General features: G+C 36.6%; 1 protein-coding gene across 3 annotated transcripts in view; it reads left to right on the top strand.

Annotated features, from left to right (window-relative positions):
• Positions 1–6,801, top strand: part of LOC108054102 (lipase 3) — a 96,168-nt gene extending 89,367 nt beyond the window's left edge. For all 3 annotated transcript variants that reach the window (XM_044393555.2, XM_044393556.2, XM_044393557.2), the window contains 2 exons: positions 5,434–6,162; positions 6,226–6,801. In XM_044393555.2, coding sequence (XP_044249490.1) covers positions 5,434–6,162; positions 6,226–6,612 — 1,116 coding nt within the window. In that variant the 3' untranslated portion in view covers positions 6,613–6,801. The remainder of the gene's footprint in view (positions 1–5,433; positions 6,163–6,225) is intronic.
• Positions 6,802–15,215: the final 8,414 nt, after the last annotated feature.

The following is a 15,215-nucleotide window of genomic DNA, read 5'->3' as shown; positions in this document are numbered from 1 at the left end:
AATTGGCCAGTTGGAGGAGAATAAATCTTTGTTGGAGTTTTCTTAATTGTTTTTAGCCCATTAAACTGGGACTCAACGGCTATCAGCTTCTCGTGAAGTTTGCCGCATGAAGGAACGCATCTCGTCCGTAATCTCACGGCACGCGGAGCAGGTCCAAAGAAATCCAATTCTTTTGGAAATAAGATCACCAATACGACCATTTACGCCGACACCGGCGCACTTACAACGCGCAGTATTCTCGCATAGCCAGCACAACAAATAAGTTTCGCCAGCAATAATGCCGTTGAACTCGCATTTTTTGGCTGAGCAGGATAGACTCATTTTTGAATGCACTCAGGTCACTGTGCAGAGCAAAGTAAGAGCGGCGAAAGATTAAGGCAACGCTTGGAGAGCAGCGGAATCAAGAGCAGCAAGCTAAAACGTTCGTAAGAGCGTAAGTTAACAGGAGGGCTTGCACTGATCGGTGAATTTTGGCGACACGCACAAAGCGGCGTAATAGTGGTAACGAACCGGCAGCTCCGAGAGGCGTACAGCAGGAGAGCGGGAGAATAGAAACAACAACACAATACTTGCTGTGACAAAGCAGACGCTTTGTTATTGTTTGCTGGCTGATGTTAAAATTTGGTTTGTTTATAAATTAAACAAGTTTATATTAACTGTCCGATCTCAGATATGATTTGAACAGTAGGAGTATAGGAACCACAGAACTTGTAGGCTAATTTAGCGATTAAATTTAAAATTTTATCATTTAAATAAACAAAAGATTCTGGAGCAACAGAAAAACACGACCGGCTTAGGCGAAGGTTGTACTGTTGAGTCGGCAACTTAAATATCGCAGCCGCGACCATGCATCTTGTCCTATTCGCACTCACAATCCATCGCCCCGTACTCAACGCGCCCAAAACCGCGGTGGCGCCGATGCGCCCCTGCAAGATCGCGAACATTTTCGAGAATTTACCGCTTCGAAAGCCGCGGTATTGTCATCTTTTACTCTCTTGCACGTCTCCGCTGCCAAAGCCACGCAGTTAAGTTGCGCAGTTGTAAAAAGTTGGCGAACGGCGAAGACGTGCGAGCAGACGAGGAGAGCACAAATGTAAGATATTATGTAACTGAATTACCACAAATGCTAACATGAAATAAAGATTTCAGTTGTTATTTTTCTGATCGACTGTTTCTGAAGTGAACTACTCGAAGGCTGTGTTTTATGTGGAAGGAACGTCTCTCGCACCAGTCGCGAGCCAACAAAGATAATGGTCGGAGTCGATGTTGGGACCCCGACAGGATCGCACGTCGAGTATATTAGATGTGTGCTAGTCACAGATAGGTGCAAATATTTACTTATTATATGACTTAAAACTAATTTTATATATAAAAGAAAAACTAAACTAAGTCGCTTTCTAATTTTACTCTGATTTACCTTATAGTGTTTTTAAGGTGTGAGAGTAGCTTTATTTTGAATTGCATTGCACTGCTAATATTCTTTATATGGCTGGGGAGCTGATTCTATGATCGAATAGCATTTAGTAAAAATTGTCTCTCTAGGTGTTATGCAAGTTAGGTTGTTTGCTCTTCTAGATGCTGTAAATTGGAGTTTTTAAAATAGATACGAAGGTTCTTTTTCTAAAATAATTGTATGGAGATAAATTAAGTTACGCATCTTTATCCATTCATTAAGGTCGACATTAAATATTTTTTGTGAAAATTCCGAGACATGATTTCTTAGTGGTAGGTTGAATACGTACCTTGCTATGCAATTGAATACCACCTTAATTTTGTTTTGGTTGATCGTGTCACAATTTGAAAAAACTTATAAAACTTAAAAGCACTGGAGCAATACATTTTTTGGCCATCATTAAACGTATATGAGTGGGCAAGCAATTTTTGGTTACGCATAATGTTCTTATTATGCCATATGTTTTTCTGACAGCCTTTGTTATATGACCATTCCAGGTAAGAGTCCTTTTGATAGTGAAACCTAAGTTTATGGCTGTTTCAACATATTCAATTTTTTTTTAATGGGTTGATCCCAAGTCCATTGTTGCCGGCCCACTCATTTACAAGTGCAAGATCTCTGTTACAAACATCTATACACTCATTTATTCTTTTTAATGGACGACTCACATACATTTGGACATCATCCGCATACAAGTGAACATTGCATTCAGACAGCGCATTGGGAAGGTCATTAACATATAAGGAAAACAATAGGGGACCAAGAACAGACCCTTGGGGTACACCACGATTCACATTTTCAAACACTAGACAGTACAACGAATTGACGACGATTTTGTAGGTACGAAGACACAAGTTTGACAGAAACTTTAGAAAACATGAACATGTTACGTAACCTGGCGTTTAGCATTGCATTGTCAGACATAAACTTATTAATCTGATCAGCAATTAAATTCTCAAAGACTTTGGAAAGATAGGGTAAAATGGAGATGGGCCTATAATCATTGTTTGATTTTGGAATTGGAATTATTTTAGCCGTTTTCTAACAACCCGGAAATGTGGTGGTTGTCAATGCAGTATTGAAAGTATGCGTTATGTATGGGAGGATTTTTGGCAGCAATATTTTTATAAACTTTGGGTTTATGTTGTCGAGCCTAGTAGCGTCACTCTAAATTCTAAGTATACTATGAAGGACATCACACTGGTAAACACACATAAACCTAAACCTAATATCACAGTCAATTCCAGGTACAAATTGTGGGTTCAGGTATTTATTTTCAGAGATTTCAGGTACTGTGCAGCTTAAGAACTTTTTATTAAGATCATTAACATCTATTTCTTGCTCAGCTCGTGGTTTGGATTAGCACATTCCAAGGTTTTTGATTATTTTCCATGTCTGAGTAGTAGAAGCATTATTAAATTTACGGGAATAGAAATTTCTTGGCGATATGGGAAAGTTTGGTCACTTTTTGTCTCGATGCCTTAAACACCTGTATCTCTTCCACTTATTGTACGCTCCGTCACGCTGTTGTATTGGGTTTTTTATGTTTTTATGGAACCATGGTTTTTCAGAAGGACGAATAACTTTTTGACGGACAGGTACAAGACAGTTATATAAATAACAAATATTGTGTTGTAAAAGGTTAACTTGGTCGTCAACTTCGGAAAGGGAATATATGTTATTCCAATTGCACAAGTTAAAGTCTAAGTCCAAAAGGTCGTAATTGATACTTCTAAAATCCCTAAAAACTATTGCATGGTCAAGGTATTGTAGGTCAAGTGCATAAGTCAAGAATATTAAGTCATGTTTTAAAAAGGACGGGACAATAAGTTGGTCATATTTAGCTATTCTGTCTGTGTCAGACACAACAAATAGGTCTAGGAGCGAGTTGCGAATTTCGGTAAAATTTGTTGGAGATACGGAATTTACTAACTTCATGCCCAGCGATTTAATGTTCTCTGCGAGGTGGGACTCCTTTATAATGTCGCTATTAAAATCTCCTGTTATAATAACGTCTTAATAATTTAATGACACGTCTGGGAAAATAAATATTTAAAAACTGCTCATAGTTAATCCGGCAATTTGGTCGGTATATACATCCAATTAGCATTTTATCGGCATTTCTTCGACATCTAATTTCTACAAACAAGTAATCAATTACACTGCTAGTCGGATGTTTACAAATAAACGTGGAACTTAACTTTTTACTCACATATATTGCGATGCAAATTATAGCCATCACATTCAACTAAGACATCACATAAATTTGGAACAAACCAATTCTCAGACACACAAATTTAAGCAACCATGACCTAGAGTTCGTAGTAGTAGTGTAGTTTTTTAAGAAATGGATTGAAGTTTTTTTTATTTTTTTTCGTTTTGTTCTACATGGATCTTAATTTTTCGTGAAATAAATATAAGTTAGTATAAGGTTCAGCAAAACAATCATTTTATTAGCAATTGGATCAATGGGCAGATTAAAAAAAACGAAACAAATTTTCGATGGTTTAAGCGATATATCGAGGTTATCAACCATCGATTGTGAAAACATCGATTTACCCACCATCGATGGTTTTGCATCTCTACCTCGAGCCAGTCGATAACCATTTTCTCGATCTCGGGAGGAAGTTGGAAGCCAACTAACTTAACACAATAGTCGAGTCCGCTAAATATCGAACCCTTGATATCTCTATGTGAATGAAAGATAGATCTCTCATTAGCCCTGCTAGCAGTAACGCTCCCTACCGTTCTAGCCGGGGCAATGAAGTGACCCTTACCGTCGCCACTTTTAATTTGATCGTTACCAAGTGAACAGCGATCTTACCCGTTGTACTGATGACCCGAGCATAGACAGCTGCGCCATAGGTTCGACATAAAATGTCGGAAAATTTATTTTTGTTTGCCAGGTGATGATTTAGTTTTATTTTAAACTTAGTTTAATCTGTCCGAGGCAATATATATTTGAATAATCACTGTATTTGAATTATGTTACACTAAAATAAACCTTATTAGTGCATTACGAAATGTCATGCGTGTATGGCTTAATCAGTTAGTGTGTCTACAAGTCCAAAGAGCGACTTTTCTCAAAAAAAGTTAGTTTGTTTTAATTCCATTAAAATATCATTTACCGTATTTAATTACAAAACAAGAGAGAACGCTATAGTCGGGTTGGTGTTCCGACTATCTAATACCCGTCACTCAGCTAAAGGGAGTGCGAGGGAGATGGATATACAACATTTTTTGATAGGTTGAGATTTTCCACACATATTCTTGGACTTCCTACGCAGCGCAAGTTTATTTCAGCCAAGCGCCACGCCCCCTCTAACGCCCACAATCGCCCATTAACGATTTTAAAATATGTCTGGCGGCCACACCTTTAAAGATTTCCGAGAAATATAAATGCAATTTTGTTGTGTATATTTATACCTATCGAAATGTTTTTCAAATCGGACCATTCATTAAATAGTTATACGCAATCAAAAAAATGTTATATATCCATCTCCCTCGCACTTTCCTTAGCCGAGTGACGGGTATTAGATAGTCGGGACACGAACCCGACTATAGCGTTCTCTCTTGTTTTTCTATTATTTTTTTGATTTTTTCTATGTGAGCCATATGATATAGTGGTCCGATCCGGATCGTTCCGACATATGTACTACCTGCAATAGAAATAAGACTTTTGGGAAAGTTTGATCGCGATAGCTTTATAACTGAGGGACTAGTTCGCATAGAAACGGACAGACGGACATGGCTAGATGGGCTCGGCTATTGATGCTGATCAAGAATATATATACTTTATGTAGTCGGAAACGTCTCCTTCACTGCGTTGCAAACATCAGACTGAAATTATAATACCCTCTACAAGGGTATAAAAATATATATAAAATACTATACAAAGCTTTAGGGAATTTGTACGAGGTGAATTTAAATTAAATTATATTTAATCTGACCACTATTGTATTTTTCATATCTTTTAACAGGCTTCACTAATTTTGAACCACAACTATCCTGTAGAAGAGCACACGGTGCATACCCCCGATGACTACATACTTACTATTTACCGAATTCCAACGTCCCCAAAGAGAAATCATCAAAACCAGACGGCCGAAAAACCAGTGGTCTTTTTGCAGCATGGCATCCTGTGTGCTTCAGATGACTGGATTATCAACGGTCCAGAGACATCGCTGGCCTACATGTTTGCAGACGCCGGCTACGACGTGTGGCTCGGAAACGCACGCGGCAACACATACTCTCGCCAGCACAAGCATATCCATCCGGATACGTCTGACTTTTGGCGTTTCAGCTGGCACGAGATAGGGGTCTATGACCTCGCGGCCATGTTAGACTATGCGCTGGCGGTAAGCCAATCAAACTCTCTGCACTTCGTGGCTCACTCCCAGGGCACCACCACGTTCTTCGTACTGATGTCCTCTTTGCCTTGGTACAACGAGAAGATGCGTTCCGTGCACCTACTGGCGCCAATAGCTTACATGCGCAATCACTCCTTTATCCTGTCCAAGTTGGGTGGCATTTTCCTGGGATCGCCTTCTATCCTAAGCTGGGTCTTAGGTAGTAAGGAGCTACTACCAATCACGAGCGTGCAGAAACTGATGTGTGGGCACGTCTGTTCAGAGGGCTCCATGTTAAAGTTCCTGTGCTCTGGTCTGTTGGACTTCATCGGAGGCTGGGGATCAAGACATTTAAACCAGGTGAGAGTCTGCTGAAAAATAAATGGCATGAAAATAAACAAAAAAAGACATATCGCTCTCCAGACACTGCTAAAGGATGTATGTTCAACGCACCCAGCAGGGGCGTCTACCAGCCAGATAATCCATTACCTACAGCTTTACATTTCTGGCGACTTCCGGCAGTATGATCATGGACGTGCGAAAAACGAGATCATTTACCAGCAGCCCACGCCTCCCTCTTACAACGTCCAAAATATTAAGTGCTGCGTAGACATGTACTACAGCGATAATGACTATATGTCTGCAGTGAAGGACGTGGAGTATTTGGCCTCCCTCTTACCATGCGTTGAGCTATACCGTATTCCATTTGACGACTGGAACCACTACGACTTTCTATGGTCTAACAATGTAAAGGAGGTTATAAATAATAAGATTATAAACAAAATGATGAGATACGACGATTTTGTATAAGATAAGCGAACTTAACTTTAACTTTGTAGCTAAAGTTTATCAAAAACTTGGTTACTGTATTTAATGTAGCATGTGCGTGATATTACATTTGGTAATTAGCCTAAGCTTAAAGTTTTCAAGAATTACACATATATATAAACATTTCGTAAAAAAAAATTATAGATTCGGCTCGGATCCTGCGGATCTGAATTAAAAACTACAAAAAGATCAATTTTGGTTACTGTGCATTTTTCATAAGTCTGGGAATGGGAACTTTCTTCAAGTGCACTTCTTCAATTCTGCAGAATGGATATGACAACAAGTCACTGCTTCCTGTCGCTGCTCGCTTGACTGTTATCATTTTAATATAAAAAATTGAATGTATTTTCCAATTAGGAATACTCTGGATAAAATAAAACTGTTTTTAAACAATTTTTAAAAGCGGCGATTTGAATTTCACGCGATAACAAAGTCGGCTGATTGATTGCTAAATTACTAAACATTGCATCTTTCATGTGGCTTTTTCGTAAAAGTAAAAATAACACTAGTTTACAATTTTTGATTTTTTTTCTATATAAACGCTGGGACCCTTTTTTTTCGTTTACTATTAGGTCACTGAACACGATGAAGAAAAAAAACATTTTTTCCAAAGAATAGTTTTGGAGATATTTGAAAAAGCTAGATTTTTGACCACTTGTTTTATTAAATGTAACAGTTCTCAAAAACCGATGGTCCAAAAAATTTTTACCTGGCACCTTTCGAAAGGAAATAGATGCACCTTTCCGAGAAGGTATGGCGCTTTGTGATCGGACCAAAATTGATGGACATATAGCGTCTGAAAGTTTCAAAAAAGTTTCTTTTTTGGCTTTTTTTTTTCATAGCTAGTTTTCAAAAATTTTTTAATAATATTAATAAATATTTCTAAATTATTTTGAGTATGCAGATCTGAAGGGCCGTTAGTCCCAAAAAGTTGAGGCCGAATATTGGCAAATCGGGTGTACAATCTAGGAGATATGCATAGTTTAGTAAAATGACTCAAAGTCATCACAAGTCAGCAGTGGTACCAAAAATGTTTTTCAGGGCAAGTCGCCCGTTTAGCGATTTCTAATTTCGAGAAACGATCAAAATAGTGTCATTTAATGTATGTGCACTAAATTCAAAGACATTTAATTTGTTTAAAAAAAAAATCGCGAAAGAAAATCTTTCGATTTTTTCGACAAAAATATGGTTTTCTGTAAACACCTAGCCCCCAAAAACATACAAGCATTACTTTGACATTGATCCAAAACATGTACACAAGCCATGGACTCCAAAGTCAATTTGCCGCACATGTTCGACAACATTACTTTTGTTTAAAAGTGGAAAAGAAGTATACCTGAAGTTTGGAAGGCCGGTTCTGTGGAGAAATCCAATGGAACATGTTACTGATTGCTACTTTTGATTAACTACTGTTCGGGGTGGAAAATTTGCGAAAGTAGTTTACCCCGAAAATATTTCTCAAAAACTAAAGATTTTCTCTTAATCGGGAAGCAAGAATTTCGGTCTTTTCTTTGGACAAATTTAAGTCTCGGCACAAGTCATTAAGATCTTTTTGACTAATAAGCTTCATGAGGGAATTTTCCGATTCCGAATTTTCAGATTCCGAATTTTCAGATTCACTAGAATCACAAGTCGTCTCTTCATGAACTGGTACATTTTGTTTTGGCTTTGGAAAATGCAAGGAATGTGGTTCAACTTTGGAAACTGAAGCTACGTCGGGGTAAACTACTTTCGCAAATTTTCCACCCCGAACAGTAGTTAATCAAAAGTAGCAATCAGTAACATGTTCCATTGGATTTCTCCACAGAACCGGCCTTCCAAACTTCAGGTATACTTCTTTTCCACTTTTAAACAAAAGTAATGTTGTCGAACATGTGCGGCAAATTGACTTTGGAGTCCATGGCTTGTGTACATGTTTTGGATCAATGTCAAAGTAATGCTTGTATGTTTTTGGGGGCTAGGTGTTTACAGAAAACCATATTTTTGTCGAAAAAATCGAAAGATTTTCTTTCGCGATTTTTTTTTTAAACAAATTAAATGTCTTTGAATTTAGTGCACATACATTAAATGACACTATTTTGATCGTTTCTCGAAATTAGAAATCGCTAAACGGGCGACTTGCCCTGAAAAACATTTTTGGTACCACTGCTGACTTGTGATGACTTTGAGTCATTTTACTAAACTATGCATATCTCCTAGATTGTACACCCGATTTGCCAATATTCGGCCTCAACTTTTTGGGACTAACGGCCCTTCAGATCTGCATACTCAAAATAATTTAGAAATATTTATTAATATTATTAAAAAATTTTTGAAAACTAGCTATGAAAAAAAAAAGCCAAAAAAGAAACTTTTTTGAAACTTTCAGACGCTATATGTCCATCAATTTTGGTCCGATCACAAAGCGCCATACCTTCTCGGAAAGGTGCATCTATTTCCTTTCGAAAGGTGCCAGGTAAAAATTTTTTGGACCATCGGTTTTTGAGAACTGTTACATTTAATAAAACAAGTGGTCAAAAATCTAGCTTTTTCAAATATCTCCAAAACTATTCTTTGGAAAAAATTTTTTTTTTCTTCATCGTGTTCAGTGACCTAATAGTAAACGAAAAAAAAGGGTCCCAGCGTTTATATATTTTGGCTGTAAACTAGTGTAATTTGTAAATATGGAAAATAATCGTACAGGTATGTAGATTAAACTTTGCGTGGTTCTAGATGTTCTATGTGTTTTGTTGTGTCTGTTCAATTGTTGTTCGTGTATTTTTATAGCTAAAATTTAACAACTGTAGCTGTGTTCCGTGAAGTGTAACTTATTTGCCGCGCGCTCCTGCGAGTAACTAAAAATGGTATGTTCTTCGTAAAAATATATAGATTAGTACCTTAATAATTTCCTTTGCCCGTTTTTGCCACTTTTCAAAAAAATGAAATGTGGCAGCCGAATATAAGTTTTGCCGCTTAACATTTCTGGAGATTTGGGAGAGCAATGGACGCGACGCCTCTGCCTTAAAGAAGTGGATTTTAGAAAAAAACAAGAAAGGAAGCTACCTTCGGCCAGCCGAAGCTTATATACCCTTGCAGATAACAAATTGCTCACTCGGTGCAGTTCCAGGGATTCCAGATTCAGCGTTTCTATTTATTTGTATTTTGTTTTTAAGTAGTCAAGAATCAAAACGCCTACTTCCTACAAAGTTACAATTAATTTTCTTTTATTTGTTTGAATATTCCTATGGAAGCCTTAAGATATAGTGGTCCGATCCGGCTCGCTCCGACATATGTACTACCTGCAATAGAAAGAAGACTTTCGGGAAAGTTTCATCGCGATAGCTTTAAAACTGAGAGACTAGTTCGCATAGAAACGGACAGACGGACAGACAGACAGACGGACAGACGGACATGGCTAGATAGACTCGGCTATTGGTGCTGATCAAGAATATATATACTTTATGTGGTCGGAAACGTCTCCTTCACTGCGTTGCAAACATCTGACTGAAATTATAATACCCTCTACAAGGGTATAAAAATGTGAATGAAGTCAGCATGTCACAGGTTAACGAAATCGAGGAAAAAGTTAACACGTTCATATCACACATTAAAAAATATTTGTCTAAATGCAACCGAATGTTGTCTAGATTTAGGGCTCAGAACTCATCATGGCTTTCGCAGACAATTATTATAACCATTGAGTAACAGCTTACGGGAAGGCCAAAACTACACCCAGAAAAAAATATGGACTTAAAACCCAAAAAATGGACTTAAACTAAGGTAATATGGACTAATTTTGGACCTAAGGAATCTTAGACTTGTTTTAAGTCCTAACACACTGACTTGTTTTAAGGCCATGATGGTCTTAAAAAAAGTCCATATTACCCAAAAATTTAAGCATTTAGATATTCATCTAAACTTACAAAAGCAGTTAGCCACTCGAAAATTTAATAAGGGCGTAGCCCAGAGGAAACTATGCCAGTTCCCGGTTATTTTGAACCGGGTTCGAGTCCAGTACAAGACATGTTTTATTTTTTTTTTTACATTTATTTTTTAATTTTATTGTTGTATTTATTTTTTATTGTTATTAGTAAATGAATTTTACAACTGAAAAAAACTTTCAACTCATTTGCACCAGTGGGATTCGAACCGGGGTCCTCTCGCTTCAGGGGCAGACACCTTACCAGTCACACCATCAGACACTGTTAAGTACAAGTGTCTAAGCGACACATAAAGTCATTTTTAAAATTTTTTATTAGATAAAAATTATTAAAATATTATGTGTACGCCGCACTCTCTTACTAAGCTAACATCTAATATGGATAAGATAAACATTGTTAATTTAACAGCATAGCTAACATATTTATGACTATTTTTTATATACAGTTGTGATAGATGAAAATATACTGATATATACTGTTGAGAATACTCTTACAAAAATTCAGAACGATCGGAGCATTAGAACCGAAGTGGTAGCTATTTATAGCGCACTACCACTACCTGCACATCGGCCGTTACAAACTTGAAACTTTAAACGCGATTATCTCAGAATCTTGTTTTTTCGAAATTACCTTTGCGGTGGACACGATTACTATAAAACTATTAATCCGATCGACACAAAATTTACCACTTATTTATTATAACAATAGCTAGTCCTTGAACGAAGGATTTAGAGCGTCTTTAATTGCATATTATTTTCCTTTTAGGGATACTTTTCCTAAAAATACATTGAAGCCAAATCATCAAACTTGTGGCTGTCCATACATTAAGTAATTAGCAAATGATTACTGTATGGCAAAAAAAAACTAAATGTATAGTTTTATACGTTTTCGCTATATAAAAAATCAACACAATAAAATTAATTAAACATTTTCTTGAAAATATAAAAACAAATACATATATTATTGTTTATAGACTATTTTTTTTAAATATACTCATATATGGGTAAAATTTTGATAAGTACCAAGATCGAAATTTCCTTCCGAATAATAAAAAATTATTTGTTTTTATTTTTTGTTAAAAAAAAAAGTTTTTTTGTGTTGTTTATGGGCATGTGCTATTTTTTAGGTAGTGGACTATATTTCACGATTTTAATTCCTTAAAATCCATGGCCTAAAATTGAACATTTATGGCCATTTTTACTATTTTTAGGTCCACAATGGCCTTAAATCACCATTTTAGGCAATGTAGTCCATGTTTCCTTAAATCTAGGAGTATGAGTGTAAGTTATGAACGGGCTGGAATACGTTTAAAACAAAAGTTAGCAAACGATCTTTATCAGAAATAGATTCAACAGATCACTTCTTACATGCGGCTCTCGTTTCAGCGAAGAGGGCTAGAGAGGATAATTTGCTTAATGCATTAAAAGGTGTCAGAGAACAACAGACGGGCAACGCGACTGGAACTTTGAAATCTCTGGTGATTATTCAACTTACCCCTGATGAAGCATTGGCATTTTTGTTGGAAAAAGGACTTACAAAATGTGGATTTGGACTCTGGCGATGATTCTGATCAAAACCTAAATATAATACTTGATGCTGAAGAAAAAGAGACATATCTATGGATAAAATATTACAACATAACCTTAAAATTCATTTGTTTTGGTGGTTTTAAGAGGTATAGGCGACAATATTGTCAAAAGCAATTTGCAAATTCTGTCCACCGTACAAGTTTCTGAATTTAACTTTGAACTACTGTTTCACGTAGTAGATAACAAATGCCTCAAATATGACATGATAATTGGACAAGACATTTTTTAACTTGGTTTTGGAGTAATACTAGAATGTAACAAATTCGCCATTTATAGAACTCAAACTGTATTATCGATAACACTAGTTTACAAAATAATATTCTTGGTGTGCTCCCCAGCAATTGATGGCAAATTCTGTTAGTGTTGGACCCCTAGATCACAAAAATAGCACTTATTTTTTTTTCGATGGGACAGTTTTTTTTTAAAGATTTTTTAAAGTTCGAAATGTTAAATTTCGGACTTTTTTCGAATTTCTTCTTATATCTCGGCAGATATCCACTCGGTTGGGCCAGTTTTAGTTTTATTTTAAAGTCAATAGATCAAAGCTTAACTTTGCCATACAGATCAATATGATTGGATGAGTAATGGCAGCGCAGAAGCTCGACAAAAATGAAAAATGCGTTTTTTGGTCGTCTGTAAGTCGGCTGTATATATCGTAAAAACTCGAAATAAATCCGTTGAAAAATCATAATGGGTACAAACTTAAAGTTTACATCCTACCGAATAAAACAAGCCGGATATGGCCCAAATCCATGGAAAACTGGATTTATGGTGGATTTTTAAAGTTCGGATTTTTCCACTTTTTTCGGTTGACAGAGTCCAAATTTAAGATTTATCATAGGCGGCGACATGTAAACAAAAATGAGTGGTGACGGCAGCCGGGTCAAAAAATAGCTAAATTTAAAAGCTAGAAAATTATAAAATAAATTTAATTTCTGAAAATTCCTTTAAAAATATAAAATTGCTTGCGTTATGACTGTGAGTATTTTTAACTAAGTACTATCCATTTGGATAGTTCATTCTTATGAAAAAAGTAACCTTAATTAAAAAATTAAATTCACTTTAATAATTTTCTAGCTTTTAAATATCTGATTTAGCTATTTAGTGACCCGGCTGCCAGCACCAATTATTTTTGTTTACATGTCGCCGCCTATGATAAATCTTAAATTTGGACTCTGTCAACCGAAAAAAGTGGAAAAATCCGAACTTTAAAAATCCACCATAAATCCAGTTTTCCATGGATTTGGGCCATATCCGGCTTGTTTTATTTGGTAGGATGCAAACTTTATGTTTGTACTCGGTATGATTTTTCAACGGATTTATTTCGAGTTTTTACGATATGTACAGCCGACTTACAGTCGACAAAAAACTCATTTTTCATCTTTGTCAAGCTTCTGCGCTGCCATTACTCATCCAATCGTATTGATCTGTATGGCAAAGTTAAGCTCTGATCTATTGACTTTAAAATAAAACTAAAACTGGCCCAACCGAGTGGATATCTGCCGAGATATAAGAAGAAATTCGAAAAAAGTCCGAAATTTAACATTTCAAACTTTAAAAAATCTTTTAAAAAAAACTGTGCCATCGAAAAAAAATTTAGTGCTATTTTCGTGATCTAGGGATCCAAATCTAACAGAATTTGCCATCAATTGCTGGGGAGCATTTCGGCTGTAAACTAGTGTAACTGATAATAAGATATTAAATAAGACAGATTTAATTGATAGTGATAAATCGAAGTTAAACGACATATTGGCCAAATATTCAATGTTCTTCATTGATGGCATCCCCAGTCGGCGTGTAACTACGGGTTCCCTGGAAATCCGTTTGCTTGATATAAATAAAACTGTTCAAAGGCGACCTTATCGTCTTAGAGAAAATGAGAAGCAGATAGTAAGGAATAAAATTCAGCAGATGCTAGAAACAAATGTAATAAGACCTAGTAATTCTCCGTTCGCTAGCCCAATGTTACTGGTGAAAAAGAAAGACGGTAGTGACAGGCTCTGTATCGATTATCGGGAGTTAAACGCAAACACAGTGTCAGATACCCCCTTCCATTAATTTCAGCCCAGATTGATCGCTTGCGAGGCGGAAAATATTTTTCCAGCTTAGACATGGCCAGTGGTTTTTACCAAGAGCCTATACACCCCGATTCCGTTGAAAGAACTGCTTTTGTGACCACGGAGGGTCAATATGAATTTTTAGCAATTCCGTTCGGGTTGAAGAACGCCTCATCAGTTTTTCAACGAGCCATAGTCCAATAGATGCAAGCGCCAATGAGTTAGCGCCATACTGTTACATAAGGTAGAAGGCAAACGTAGGGTAGTTGAATACTACAGCAAATGCGGAATCCAAATACCACTCGTATGAGCTCGAAACATCAGCTGTGTTCAATGCTATCAAACACTTCCGCCATGATTTGAGTGGAAGAAAGTTTACCGTATACACGGATTGTAATTCCATCAAGGCGAGTCGAGAAAAGCGGTATTAACTCTGCGAGTTCATCGGTGGTGGTCATTCATGCAGCCTTTCGAATTCCAGGTAGAATATTGCAAGGGGAGCCAAATGGCTCATGTTGATTTTTATTTTTTTTATTTATTCTATCACTCTAGTAGCGCAGACAAGCAAAGTTGAGGAAGTACGAGTTGACTTGGCAGCTATAACTCCCAACTGGCTACACTCATAGAAATTTTTCGGTAAAATCGCCCTAAAAACAAGGAAAATCGCCCTAAAACGGGGGTCAATGGCGACTAGGCAACAAAATTAGGGCAAATTGCCCTAAAAATACGGGTTAATTTGTCACACATTTAGGGCGATTTTTCGTAGATCTAGGGCGATTTTTCTATTTTCAAAGCTAATTGCCCTAAAAATAGGAAATGAGACCCTTAAACTAAAGGCAGTTTCCTTTAAATCCAGGGCGATTTTTCTGGACTTATAGGCGAATTGACTTGGAAATCGGAAAAAATACCTTTAAACTAAAGGCAGATTTTCATAAATCTAGGGTGTTTTTCTGGATTTTAGGGCAAATTGCCCTAGAAATATGAAAAAATATCCTGAAACTAACGGCAGATTTTCATAA

Source organism: Drosophila takahashii, chromosome 2L, assembly GCF_030179915.1.
Source record: "Drosophila takahashii strain IR98-3 E-12201 chromosome 2L, DtakHiC1v2, whole genome shotgun sequence".
Lineage (NCBI taxonomy): Eukaryota > Metazoa > Arthropoda > Insecta > Diptera > Drosophilidae > Drosophila > Drosophila takahashii.
The sequence above is the reverse complement of the archived record's forward strand: the minus strand, read 5'-3'. Positions and strand labels throughout refer to the sequence as shown.